General features: G+C 37.5%; 3 protein-coding genes across 7 annotated transcripts in view; all 3 read right to left on the reverse strand.

Moving 5' to 3' along the window:
• ank1b (ankyrin 1, erythrocytic b) overlaps nucleotides 1-1588 on the reverse strand; it is an 85441-nt gene extending 83853 nt beyond the window's left edge. For 2 of the 5 annotated variants that reach the window (XM_065286807.2, XM_065286810.2), the window contains exons 1-2: nucleotides 1338-1588; nucleotides 570-1171 (exon numbers count right to left, since the gene is read on the reverse strand). In XM_065286807.2, the coding sequence (XP_065142879.1) occupies nucleotides 570-695 (126 nt within the window). In that variant the 5' untranslated portion in view covers nucleotides 696-1171; nucleotides 1338-1588. The remainder of the gene's footprint in view (nucleotides 1-569; nucleotides 1172-1337) is intronic. The other 3 variants (XM_065286809.1, XM_065286806.1, XM_065286808.1) reach the window with 2 other exon arrangements.
• Nucleotides 1589-2921: 1333 nt separating this feature from the next.
• LOC135776245 (uncharacterized) lies at nucleotides 2922-5646 on the reverse strand. The gene is made up of 8 exons (XM_065286812.1): nucleotides 5071-5646; nucleotides 4952-4987; nucleotides 4122-4406; nucleotides 3904-4017; nucleotides 3614-3641; nucleotides 3516-3535; nucleotides 3361-3416; nucleotides 2922-3190 (listed from the first exon to the last, which is right to left on the reverse strand). Exons 1-8 carry the CDS (start codon nucleotides 5102-5104, stop codon nucleotides 3080-3082), a joined length of 684 nt encoding a protein of 227 aa, XP_065142884.1. The 5' UTR covers nucleotides 5105-5646; the 3' UTR covers nucleotides 2922-3079.
• A 140-nt stretch (nucleotides 5647-5786) lies between these two features.
• ftsj1 (FtsJ RNA 2'-O-methyltransferase 1) lies at nucleotides 5787-12643 on the reverse strand. The gene is made up of 11 exons (XM_065286811.2): nucleotides 12545-12643; nucleotides 12152-12295; nucleotides 11306-11375; nucleotides 11072-11171; nucleotides 10860-10938; nucleotides 10690-10742; nucleotides 9373-9426; nucleotides 7930-8032; nucleotides 7750-7833; nucleotides 6652-6755; nucleotides 5787-6556 (listed from the first exon to the last, which is right to left on the reverse strand). The coding sequence occupies exons 2-11, from the start codon at nucleotides 12270-12272 to the stop codon at nucleotides 6353-6355; spliced, it is 972 nt and encodes a 323-aa protein (XP_065142883.1). The 5' UTR covers nucleotides 12273-12295; nucleotides 12545-12643; the 3' UTR covers nucleotides 5787-6352.
• Between the last annotated feature and the right edge of the window lie 274 nt (nucleotides 12644-12917).

Below are 12917 nucleotides of genomic sequence, written 5' to 3' on the forward strand. Positions count from 1 at the left end.
TTCATCAAGCAGACTGTAATGAGAGGGGCTCAAGGTAGAGACAGCATTGGCGGGGCAAACATTATGCTTACATACGGCATGCGTTTACCAGGCAGTGTGGTGCAGGAAATGCAACAAACCCTGGCAGAACAATGGAGCCTGCAGCGGACAGCATACAGGGCAGACCACAACAGCAGCAGCTGAATACATAAAGCAATCAGGCAGACTGGAAGGTTGAAATGCGCTTTCTTTTGATGCAGCATCGGTCATAAACAATGTTTGTCTGGAAATCGATCAAGCACAGAAGCAAGCAGGATGATTCCCGGAGGACAGAGGGGCTACTTAACCAATCATCTCAGACGTGAGCCCCCCCTCCGCCCCATCAGACAAGCGTCTCCCTATTCTCAAACATTATCTAGCTATAGCTGACCGGTTAACACAATGAGTCAGTGATATGTGTGAAGGTGTACATACGTGTGTGTGCGTGTCATATCGTTCACACAGACCGACAGAAAGAATCATGGGAATGCAACAAAAAAAAGAAAGCAAGCAGGATAGAGGGGCAGCCAACCGTGGCTTTTTTTGGTTACCTTGCGTCTGCGGTCTTTCGATCGGTTTCTCTTCTTGATCTTCTCCTCCTCCTTCTCTCGCTGCTCCTGGGCTGCGAGCTCCTGTAGGTCCTTGTTCTTACGGAGCTGCTTAGCGGCTTGCGCCATGGTGCTGCGCCTGTGACAGAGGCTGTCCCTGCGGCGGCCAGTGTGGGAGAGGCGGTGGCGCTATGCGCGCCTGGGAGGAATGAGCGCCCTGCACGGCTCTAGGCAGCCAGTTCCCCCAGCAGCGCGCCACAAAAGGGATGCTGCCGCTTGTTTGCCTGCTTGCTCCTAAGCCAGGCAAGAACATGCACCACCCCCTCCCTTCTCTGCTCTCTCTCTCTCTCTCTCTCTCTCTCTCTCTCTCTCTTTCTCTCTCCCTCTCTCTCTCTCTACACACCAGTCAGTCACGCAGTCTGAGGTTCAGCACTGTAGGGATACTGCAGCATCTCTTCTTTTTCTCCTTACGTCTCTCTGGTTTCTCATTCACTCTCTCTGATCGTTTCAGCTGAGTTCTTGCCAACTGCTTTCGAATGCTTTGTTGTCATCGCTGTCCCCTTCTTGGTGCAGATCTGCAGATACGTGATGCCCAATGGGGGAAGCTATGAATGCACACACAGAAATCATAGATTTATTTAGCAGGGTTTGATTTTCTCTTAAATATGCAGCCTTAAAATAAGGTTATTTGACATATATATACACATTATAAGGTACAAGAAGTCCCTAGTACCAATTGCTAACAAGGGGAATTTAGCCATAACAGCTTACCTCATGAAAACTGCATGCACACTGTCTCTCACCATATCGTGGACTGTAGACGTCAGTGATAAAAGGCTTGTGCATTGTTGTTTAGGCAAACATTTAGTCCAATTCAGACCTACACAATACAAGAGAACGTGAGGTGGGTGTATATGACAGAGGGAGGTTACATTATCACCTGTTAACGTATTGACGTGTCTGTCTGTTGCTGTGACATTGATAAGAAAAACCAGAGGCTTTTTACAGCTCACACACACTGCTTGGATTTAGAGAGACGTCACCTGTAAACATTTAGTAGTTTTTTAATTGTGTGTCAATTGTGAACAGATGGGATACAGCGCTTTTCCATCTTTTGTTACTGAAAGGGGTGTGCGACTGTTTATACAGGATTACAGAGTTGTAGTTACATGAAAAGAAATCATCAGGGTATTATAATTCAGATCCCATCCTGAGTGAAGTGCAGAAGCAGTGCAATCCACTGTGAATGATGGCTGGGTCACATGACCTCAGGTGAATCAGTCATATTTATTTATGATTGTCATGACACGCGGCTGTACATTATCCCTCACCTGCTGGATATTTTATTTCCTCTAATCAAAATCATCCAATGGTTTTTGTAGCTCAATGGGTGGATTGTTGCGTTGGCAACGCAAAGGTCATGGGCATGGCTTCGATTCCAACACATATAGTGATAAAGAATAAATATATACTGTACATTAAATAATTTTAGAATTACAATTTCTATTAGTTTTACTATAAATATGGTTAGGTTACACACTAGTAAGACTTTGTAAGAAATGGCAGTTACTTTGGTTGTACATACCACTAGACACTGATTACCTTACTGTGGTAAAACCATGGTTACTTTTTCCATGGGTAAAAAAATAAATAATAGATACAGCATCTCATTTGCTCCTCGTTTTTATGAGCCTATCTTCTATTAAAGATGTAATATTAGCGTCTACATACCATTTAAAATATGAAAGTCGCCGTTAAGGCACAAAAAATCAAGCTAGCAGTGTGTCTGTGCACGCGCACAGGTTCGATATGGCCTAACGTTATCTGATATAAATGTTATTTAGTCCAACTTAAACTTAAGAGTTTTATAAAACAGAGGAGATAAGATAACGTTGTCTGACTTAAACATCAATGCCCTGTTTTGTATAAATTTGATTCACAAAAAACATTTTCATACATACCATTTCTACTGACGAACATGGTCACGCGTGACCTGTCCTGTGCTGAGGTAAATACCGCAATCTAGTGGAGTCTCTACAGAACTACACTAATGCTGCGTTCCAGGCAACCTGTAACCAGTAAATCACGACTTCAAAACCACGACTCACGACTCTGAACTGGGAGTACAACGATGTAGTACAAGTTCACGGGTGGGAAGTCACGGGTTTGAATGCCGTTCCAGTGCATTTTCACATGTAGAAGGTTGTAAAAACACGGGTTACAGGCTGCCTGGAACGCATACTCCCAGTTCAGAGTCGTAAGTCGTGGTTTTGAAGTCGTAGTTCACGGGCTCAAAAACCTGCCTGGAACGCAACATAATGCAACACTGCGGGCAAATAATGAAAGCGATCACCGTTCTTTGATATACATTTATTTGATATTTTAATATATCCAGACAGAGTCATGAACCATAGGAAATATGTTTACAATATGGCAGTGACATGCCTACACACTTTGTACATTTTCAGCTAACACGATATCAATTATTGTTTTCATTTGGTGCTGCAGGGTGTTCAGTTTATGACCACAGTGGCATAGTCCGTTCCTAATTCAAACATTACTGCAGAAGACCCAGCAGAACCTGCATGATTTACTGTGGCATAAAATATTTCATCCTCCTTTGCCTGTTAAAAACACAGAAAAATAAAAATTTTGTTAAAATGTAACATATAAATGTTTGCTTTTCAAAAATATGTTTATAACATTAATATCTAACTGTACAATAGCTGTCACTGTAAAATTGTTACAATAATTGTCATTTTAAATGGTTAGAGATAAAATAATTGTAGCTTACCTCTGCTTTCTCTTCCTGATCTTCCTGCTCTTCCTTAGGATTTAGGCCTTGAGTGTCTAAAATGGATATTTACCATGAGCCTACTTTTTTATCATAGAATTTTAATCAGTTTATAAGCATTGTGGCTCACAAAAGACCAATTCAGACCAACTCACCAGTGTCCAATTCTTGAGCTCTGTAATTATAAACATACAATAAATTATTAAGAACATCACATGTTTACAAAATACCCAAGCTGAAAATTTGTATTGACCTCAATGAATGAAACTCTCCTCTGCGTCCTGCACAGATATTCAAAGATTTAACTCAGATTAGTAACGTTTTCAAAAAAATATATTTTAAATAAACTCAGTCAAAATTTGGGACACAGTATTTCACTTTTTAGAACAAAATTATGCTTACAAAATAACACAAATAATGTATAGTAATTGTGCAAATAAGGTACCCACAACTGACAAAAATACATTTTTTAAGATGATTTCTATGTCCAAACTTTTGACTGTGTGCATTTGAATGTGCATTTAATGAATAACTGTTTCCTACCTTGTTTTTTGGTTACATTGTGCCAAATACATATAAGGATTAAGATGAGCAAAAACAACAGAATCATGGTCCCCAGTATAACCAGTAACATGAGGGCATGTTTACCAGAAAGAGCTAAAGATGGACACAAAATGATAATTAAAAAAAACAGTGTAATATGTTTAGTGTGATTTCTTATGTCTTTGTTCTATAAAATAAATAAATAATGTGTCATTTACGTAGCCTCCACACTGTAATGGGGACTTTGAGGCTGGTATGACTGCCATTGCCGGATCTGCAGTAAACATTAACAGTTGTTAGGAGCTGTTGGTCAGCTTTAGGTTCACTCTGTAATAACTTCTTTCCACTGACAATGAGCTCGCAACAAGGGTGTATGGCAGTTGGCTTGTTGATTTCTCCAGAGTCCGTGTAAAAAGAGCACTGTGATATATTCTGGTGACAGCATGTCAGGTTAGTATGATCATTGAGAGTCAACACATCAAGACTGAAATTCAAAGGTATGTCTATGGGATGCAAGAAAGAGATGAATAAGTAAAATTCTGTTAAGTCCATGGTTAAAAACTACAGTATTTCTCTAGGATTTACAAAAGTGAAAAAAGTTTTTAAAAAAAGCTAAAAAGTGAAAAAAGTTGTTACAAACCTGAATACATTTCTTTGTCCAGCTGATCACAAAGAAAGATATTTGAAATCATACAGGAAGCAAAAGCACCACTGAATTCCTAAAACTATGGAAGTCAATGGTGCTCAAAAACAGTTTGGTTACAAACATTGCTCTAAATATCTTTCTTTCTGTTCAGCGGAACAAAGAAATCTATACAGGTTTTTAACAACTTTAGGGTAAAAATGACAGAATTTAGATTTTTGGGGCAACTACCCCTTTAAATGCTCGACTACTAAAAAATAACACTGTTATTGTAAAACCATAACTTAATGCTCAGTCTCCACTATAAACATAAAGCTTTAAACAAAAACTGAATTCTCCAAAAGACTGTACGCTTGATAGAAAATTCACATAAACAAAAATACATAAGAAAGATTAAAAACATACCAGCATTTGCACAGTTGGCAATGGCATTAAGGCTCACTGAAAAACAATACAATACACTTTAAAGTTGAGCATCAAAATATTTGCTACAATACCTAATACAATAAATAAGTATTACTTACAGAATATACACAAATGAAGCAGGCGGATCATCATTTTATGTTTATTTCAAGCTGATACAAAATCACCAAAATTTCACCTGATCTACAGCAGCAGCGCAACATCACCTTTTGATAAATGACCAGCAAACAGGATGCAGTTCCTGGTTTTGCATATGTTGTATGTTTTTTTTTTGTCAACCGCTGCTAAGACATTTTGCATAAAATATTTCCCAGTTGATTCCAGATTTACTTCAATGTTTTATAACTGTAACTATGAATATATTTAAATAATTAAACAAACCTCATCAAGACAAAATGAAGCCGAAATTTATGTTCAACAATAAACTGACGAGTTTGTTTTTAAAAATCCCTGACAATGAAAGGAGTTTAAAAACTGCGCTGTGCCACGGATCACTTGGCAAGTAAACGAAAGAAGGAAACAGATGGAAGATTTTCTACCACATTGTGAGGATGTGGAGTTCTTCTCAGTAAAAAAGTATTTTAAGCTGTACCAAAGCAGTCTTAAGACTAAATAGGTCATCTTTATTTTGACAATTTTGGTATTGTAGTAGATCAAAGTGTCTGAATAAAGACACTAAATTCAAAGAAATAAAATAATTAAGATTTATCTTATTTTATTCTTATACAAAACACGATTGCACACAAATAGTATTTGAGAAACCTCATTAAAAATGTTAGCAGCATTACACTGATCTAAAAATAAAACAAAGCTGTGCTAACTTTTAGTTGTGGTTGTCTTTAATAATGCAATTTAATATTTACAAGTTGCAAATCAGGTGGTTTCTGACACACTAAGAACATCAAAACATAATTTACATAAAAAAACATAAAAACACTTTACAATAAGGGTTCCATTCGTTAATATTAGTTAGTATGAATTAAGCAGTACTTCCAGAGTATTTATTTACCTCAGTTCCCTTAAGCATTTCCAATTTTCCAAATAAAAAGTTGTGTCTGTTAACATTACATAATACACAATGACCTAAACATGAACAAATGGAGAAAAACTGTATTTGCATTAACAAATATGAAAAAATGTTGTAAAACTATGTTGCTCATTGTTCATTGTGCATCAACTAAAGTTAACTTAACCTTATTGTAAAGTGTTACTGGGAATCTTTGTAAATTCTAAGTTCTTGTAAGACTTGTAAAAGTTATCCTATTAATAAATACATAAAAAGTTGATGAATTACCTTTGCCTATTGTAAAACTTTAAAAATAACTGTTGTTCGATCACGATAAAACAATTAAACATAGAAGCAGTACAAATCAAAAAGTTAAATTAGTTAGAGGGATCCTGTGTCACTGTGTTTGGGTCCTGACTGGTGTTGAGCTCTAAAGTAGACAGAGCATCATCAAGTGCTCCAGCGGGCGAATCCTCTTTGGCTAACAGGTTATTCTTGCGAAGCTGACAGGCTTGCTGGTAAGGGGGTCGAATTGGAGGCTGTGTGGGTGGTAGGTACTGATACTCTTTAGAGGAATCAAGCTGTTTAGGAAAGAAATAGATAAATATAAGGCTTATTACGTCAAACTACAGTGACAGCTATATCAGTCATGTGAGATGATTTTAAAGAGAAGCACCTGAAGTGGATAAGTCCTGTCTGAATCAAAGGCACTAAGATCTCCACAAGCGAGGAATGGGACTATTATTCGGTTAGGTCCCTCTAACTGGTTAAAGTCCACATCTAGAAAAAAAATGTTGCAGCTATTTAAACAGAAAAGTTCACCCAAAAATGAATAAGGGTGTCACATCGAAATTAAGTCACAACCTCGAACTTCGAATAAAAAAATGGAATCGTCGATGCTGCCACACCCCCATGTCACATACTGTCGGCTTGCCAAGCGGAAAAAAACACACGTGTTGAGTGATGCGAGTCAACCTCCTCTAACTTCGCTAGCTATAGCCAGTTAAAAGATAGCATGGCAGATGCAGGAGACACCACGCGAGCTGCTCTTTACATTGGAAACAAAAAACAGCACGCGCCTCCCGCCTTCAGCGAACTCACAGCACACGTTTACAGCAGAACAATGTCTGTGACAGCACCAGTCGTTTCTCTGAACTGAGATCTGTTTAAGTTTCACAACAACTTATTTCAGTTGTTTGAGAGATGGCCGCCAGGTGATGACGTTAGAGACTCAGCCGTAACACATCTAGCCTTTATACATATCTATGTGTGCGTGTACCATATTTTTCCACTGTCAGCACGACTAACATGGCAGGGCATCTCCGGGTTCAAGGTCAGATATTATATTTTATAAAAGTCTAGTCTAAAAATGGCATAGCAACCTGTTCTTTTAAAAAAAAAAAGTAAAAATGTAATCAAATCGAGGATTTGGAGAACCGCAACACGCGTAAAAATGAAACTTTCATCATCATTTACTCACCCTGAATTTGTTACAAACCTGTATAAATTTGTTTAGCTGAATACAAAGGAAGATATTTGTAATGTAGCAGGAAACAGAAGCACCACTGACTTCCACAATAGGAAAAAATACTACTACAGAAGTCAATGGTGCTCAAAAATGATTAAGTTACATTTTTGGGTGAACAATCTCTATATGTTCAGAGTTATGAGACTTTCTAGCACATCAGTCACAATAACAACAGCAAGTAATACAAAAGGAACTCAAAGAAGAACTTGAAAGAAGTGACTATTATTACACAGTACAGCAAGTTACCGTAAGAATGATCCAGTAAGGGGTTGGACATGTTGGGGATATAACCCTCAGGTGGGGAGTAATGCTGACACACCACAAATGCCTCTACAAAGCAGAAACGCACAGCAAATGTTAAAGTCTCATATACTGTAGTACAGTTATAGACCTTATTTATTGCAAAATTCTATACAGATTTTTCACCTATGCTTGAGTTGCGGCTGCTGCGTGGTTTGGCACAGGTTACAGAACCGAAAAAGATTTTGAGCTGCGAGTACAGCAGGGTCACATCTTTTCCCCTGAAGATCTACAGTAAGAAGGCACAGCAAGAAAGTCAGCTGAGATTTAAACAAACTGTAACTTGATAAATCTTGTATGTCAACTTAAAGGCATACTCCACTTTCTTAAACCACAACTTCTCGTCTCGCACCTGCCGTGTGGCGCGCCAGTGCGACCTTACGTAATGCACAAGCATGTTGAAAGGTCAAGCATGACATATGTAACATCTGGCCAGACACTGTGTGTTAACACCATAGGGAGGTTTGTCTATCTTAGTGTCTTATAATTCACATTTATGAAATTATTTGATGTGTGTTTAAAGCATATTTTGACTAGTCTCTGCTTAATCTCCCTTTTCCTTTCCTGATCAATAATATGTTTCATGTTACCATAATAACTGATCTCAAACTCATTTAATATTAATCCAAGTTATTATTGAAACAAAACTCTGCATTAAACAAACTATGCTGATGAAGTCTGTCGAGAATCGACAGCTTCTCACATTGGTCATCTCAACTTCAATTGGTTGGACTTGGGTTAAGAGGCCTGCATTTTAATTAATCGTTGCTCACAATTCGCTCACAGTACGCTGCTCAACAGCGAGACACGCAGCCACGGCACCCAGCCGGTGTGCTACATCAGTTAAAACCTTATCAATTTGTATAATTAATTACAGTTAATTTTACTTATTATTCCCTTTGGGCTAAATCTGGGATTCCCGTAGTGTGTTTCGGTCGGAAGTTCAATAGTGTTTTAAATACCATTTCCCTTTCCTCCCGCTGAATCACTACACATATGCCAAACTACCGCCCCAGTGTTTACAAGTGTGAAGAAAGAGGACGGTTTCGACATTGTTGTATGTGAAATTATACTAATAAATGTGTTTATGTCAGTTTATTGCTTAAAATGGTCCGCAAATGTGCATTTCAAATGTGACATGTGACCTTTCCACGTGCTTGTGCATTATGTGAGGTCGCGCTGGCGTGTCACACGGCAGGTGAAAGATGAGAAGTTGTGGTTTAAAAGTGAAATTTTTTTCTTGCTGAAAATGACAATCATTTTGCTAGAAAGGACCCTTATGCCTCATTTGGGATTGTTTAGAGCCCTTTGAAGCTGTGTTGAAACTGTTAACTGTTGAGATTCAATGAATTCTATTAAATTGAGAAAAATCATGGAATGTTTTTCTTAAAAAATAAAAATAATTATTTCTTGACTAAACGAAGAAACACATCAACATTTTGGATTACATGGGGGTGAGTAAATTATCTAGATTTTATTTAAGAAAGTGGAGTATTGCTTTAAAATATGACAAACTGGCATTTTAACAAAAATGTAAAAAAAAATAATTATAATTATAGCATTGCTTACTTTAGCCACAAAGTTGCCACCTGGTTTAAGAACATGAGTGGTGATATTGAGAGCCTGTGAATATGAAAATGTAAGAATCTTACATAGTCTATAAAACTCAAAACTTGTATGGTTAAATCTTACTATCACCACTAATGCAAATACGAACCATAACCTTAACTCAAACTATTAATTATTTACACTACTAATAATATTCTAAACTAATATTCATTCATATTACTATTATACTGATACTATTAAAGAGCACCAATTTCATTGCTAAAAACAATGTTATTTAGTGTATTTAGTATAATACAATGTATTTGAGTGGTTTATCAGGGTTTCCCGCAGCACTTTGCAGTTCGGGCGGCCCACCTAAGCTGGGAAACCCTACCACCTTAACTAGGTAGTCCAAAAAATAAAAATTTTGCAGCACAAAAGGCCGTCAAGTGCATTTCGGAGAATAGCACGGACACCCTTCACACCGCGAGCGGACACGCACGCCACACGGCCTAAATGTTCTACAACATCTGCTTCAGTTTGTGTTTATTAACCCTTTAGTTTCACTTCATCATGTAGCTATTTTCGTTTGAGGTATCTGTTAAAAACATTTAATTCATTAAATTATGTAGTATGTGTTCATTTTCTGTCATAGTTTATTCAAAAATAAGTTTTATTTGAGTGTTTTTAATAAAAATATTTTCATCATGACACGTACCTTTGATTGTCACGCCCCCCGGCACCACCCACCGCCCAACCCTACCACCTTAACTAACAAATTTTCTGCGGGAAACCCTGTTTATGTTTAAAAAAATTCCACATACAGTACATTTTTGTAGCTCCAGATTTCAATTTCTTCCTGAAACGCACAGATTTGAAAAGCTCTGTGTCCCTGATTGGCCAGCTAATCTGTACGCTGTAATTGGCCTGAATGCTTCTGACATCAGCCGGAAATGTGACGCTCCTTACCATGTTTGAAAGATTCGGTCACAATGCAATGCAGGAGTTAATTTACAGGCTGAGTCTGAAGCGGGAGGAATTATGATAATGTCGGTCTTGTCTACATCACCAATTACCGGGAAGTAAACTGTTGCCTACAATCCGTGTGTTTGTTGTAGTCCAAGAAAAGAGATTTACGTTGGAGACGATAACTCGCATCATCGTTTACTTTTGGGTATGTACCTTTTGCATATGGTTAACATGTACTAATGCAAACCAAAGGAAATGTAAAAATACGAATCGGACAATAGGTGCTCTTTAATATAACGATCAACTACAATAAATCAACAACAATTTAAAGCAGGCATTTAAAGATTAGTCCAAACAGGCTATACATACCGCTAACAGGAGCTGTGCCTGAATGTACTCATCTACATCATGAAGGCCTGTAACTATTAAAAGAGACAGACTTAAACCTTCAATTCAGTACATGAGAAACACATTGATGGTTAAATGAATTGTATTCAGTCAGAGGATGGCATCATATGTTAAACACAAATATTTCTCACCATCAGGTGCGCCATCACACACAACCAAATCTGCAGACTGCCCTTCAAAATGTCGGATGATCTCCTGTGCTGTAGAAATCTGAAACGCAAACATTTGCTTGTCAAGCATAACAATGCAAACACAGAGATACTAGATTCTGCCAATAAAGCATTTGGATCACCTATTCTCAACCCTAAAACTATGCTGTCATTTATATAATTTAGTACTGCACCTTAGTAATGTCCCCCTGAATTTGTGTGACACCAGGCAAGGGGGCCATAGCTTGAAGGTCTACTGCGACGATCTTAACCTCCTCATTCGTGTCTTTTCCACTGAAATACAACAAAAGCATAATGAAGGACCACAATCAGTTGACATTTGCGCAAGTGAATACAATGTTGTAAATAGTGGCACAGCATGCAATACTATGACGAATATACAATAACAGTTGAGAGGAATAAGTCACCGGAGTTTGCGGCTCAGGACTTGGCTCCAGCTACCAGGTGCTGCACACAGATCCACAGCACGACTCACACCTGTAAATATACACACACACAGTAATGTAAACAACCCATTTTGATTACATTTGAAGACCTCGGATGCAAAAGCCACTAAACGCCAACTGTGTCAAAAATGAGATAATGATATTGACTGAAAGCTCTCGGCAAGTATTATATGTTCTTCAAATTTGCGTAACTCCTGCCTCAGGCTATTCAGAAATACTGGTTTGTTTGCAGAAACATCACATACATTTTTCAGGAAAGTCCTCAAAGTGCACTGACGAATTGGCTTGCAGAGCGCGCAATGATGGTAGACCACATTCAAACTTTGGACCCTTGAGGGTAATTGGACCTGAATACATCCCGCATTCAGTTTTTGACTTTATAAGACTCAAATAAATCTTTGGTGTCCCCAGAGAACGTATGTAAAGTTTTAGCTCAAAATACGAAATAGATAATTTATTATAGCATGATAAAATTGCCACTTTGTAGGTGTGAGCAAAATGTGCCATTTTGGGTTGTGTCCTTTAAAATGCAAATGAGTTGATCTCTGCACTAAATGGCAGTGCTGTAGTTGGATGTGCAGATTAAGGGGAAGTATTATCCCCTTCTGACCTCACAAGGGGAGCCAAATTTTAATTACCAATTTTTTCACATGCTTAAGGAGAATGTTTACCAAAACTAGTTACTGGGTTGATCTTTTACACATGTTGATAGAAGCACGGGGACCCAATTATAGCACTTAAACATGGAGAAAGTCAGATTTTAATAATATGCCCCCTTTGAATAAATAATTCCTTTTGGGTCATTACCTTTAAATAGGTTGAACTCTTCATCCAGCTGAAGAAGTTTGAAGGCACTTCTTGCTCTCCAGCCTTCCTCCTTCGCAAGCCTGTAGTAAATATCTCGCTTGTCTTTAGAGGAGCGACCCATGTTTCCTCTTCACCTGTGTTACTCTGAACATGTATAATGATAGGATTTGACAGGCATTTCACTTAAACATTTACAAGAATAATAAATAATACGTAGTAGACAAGACTTTCCGAATGAAACATGAAATTACTGTTAATACAATAAAAAAACATATATGTCATCCTCCTCTTCATTGCGTGTATCTCAATTATTTACAGAAACTTAATAAAGAATAAAAATACTACACCAAGCAAATGTCATTAAGTATTTTTAAATAGATGAAAGGTACTTACTAAATCTACAGTGTTACTTTAGCTGAATAATCAAACATAAAAAGGGTTGTTTTGCCCCCACCACGTGAACAATTCTTCTTCTTGCAGGTTTGCAATCAGATGAACAGAGAGCACTCTGCCACCTGTTGGAGATTTAGTAGTATAACAAATTAAATTTGAAACGTGAACAATTTAAAAAAATATAGTTTATTTTGATATATTAAAAATAAACCGAGGGAAATATTTATTAATTTTTAACCAATTGGAAGACAGGATTAAGCAGTGCAAAAGAGCGTAACGGTAATAATTATATAACTATATAGTTAATACACAGTGATCATAATACATATAATTGTAAGCTTTACGTCTTATTATTATAAGATGTATGCCAATA

This window comes from Paramisgurnus dabryanus, chromosome 18 (genome assembly GCF_030506205.2).
Source record: "Paramisgurnus dabryanus chromosome 18, PD_genome_1.1, whole genome shotgun sequence".
NCBI classification, from domain to species: domain Eukaryota; kingdom Metazoa; phylum Chordata; class Actinopteri; order Cypriniformes; family Cobitidae; genus Paramisgurnus; species Paramisgurnus dabryanus.

Bases quoted from the DNA above. Each gene is read 5' to 3' on its own strand.
- LOC135776245 (XM_065286812.1), bottom strand. From the start codon at position 5,104: ATGATGATCCGCCTGCTTCATTTGTGTATATTCT. The intron at 4,988-5,070 runs GTAAGTAATACT...ATTGTTTTTCAG, and splicing joins GCTTCATTTGTGTATATTCT to TGAGCCTTAATGCCATTGCC. The intron at 3,642-3,903 runs GTAGGAAACAGT...ATATCTGTGCAG, and splicing joins CAATGTAACCAAAAAACAAG to GACGCAGAGGAGAGTTTCAT.
- ftsj1 (XM_065286811.2), bottom strand. From the start codon at position 12,272: ATGGGTCGCTCCTCTAAAGACAAGCGAGATATTTACTACAGGCTTGCG. The intron at 11,376-12,151 runs GTAATGACCCAA...GTATATTTACAG, and splicing joins AGAGTTCAACCTATTTAAAG to GTGTGAGTCGTGCTGTGGAT. The intron at 6,557-6,651 runs GTGCTTCTCTTT...TTTCCTAAACAG, and splicing joins ACAGGACTTATCCACTTCAG to CTTGATTCCTCTAAAGAGTA.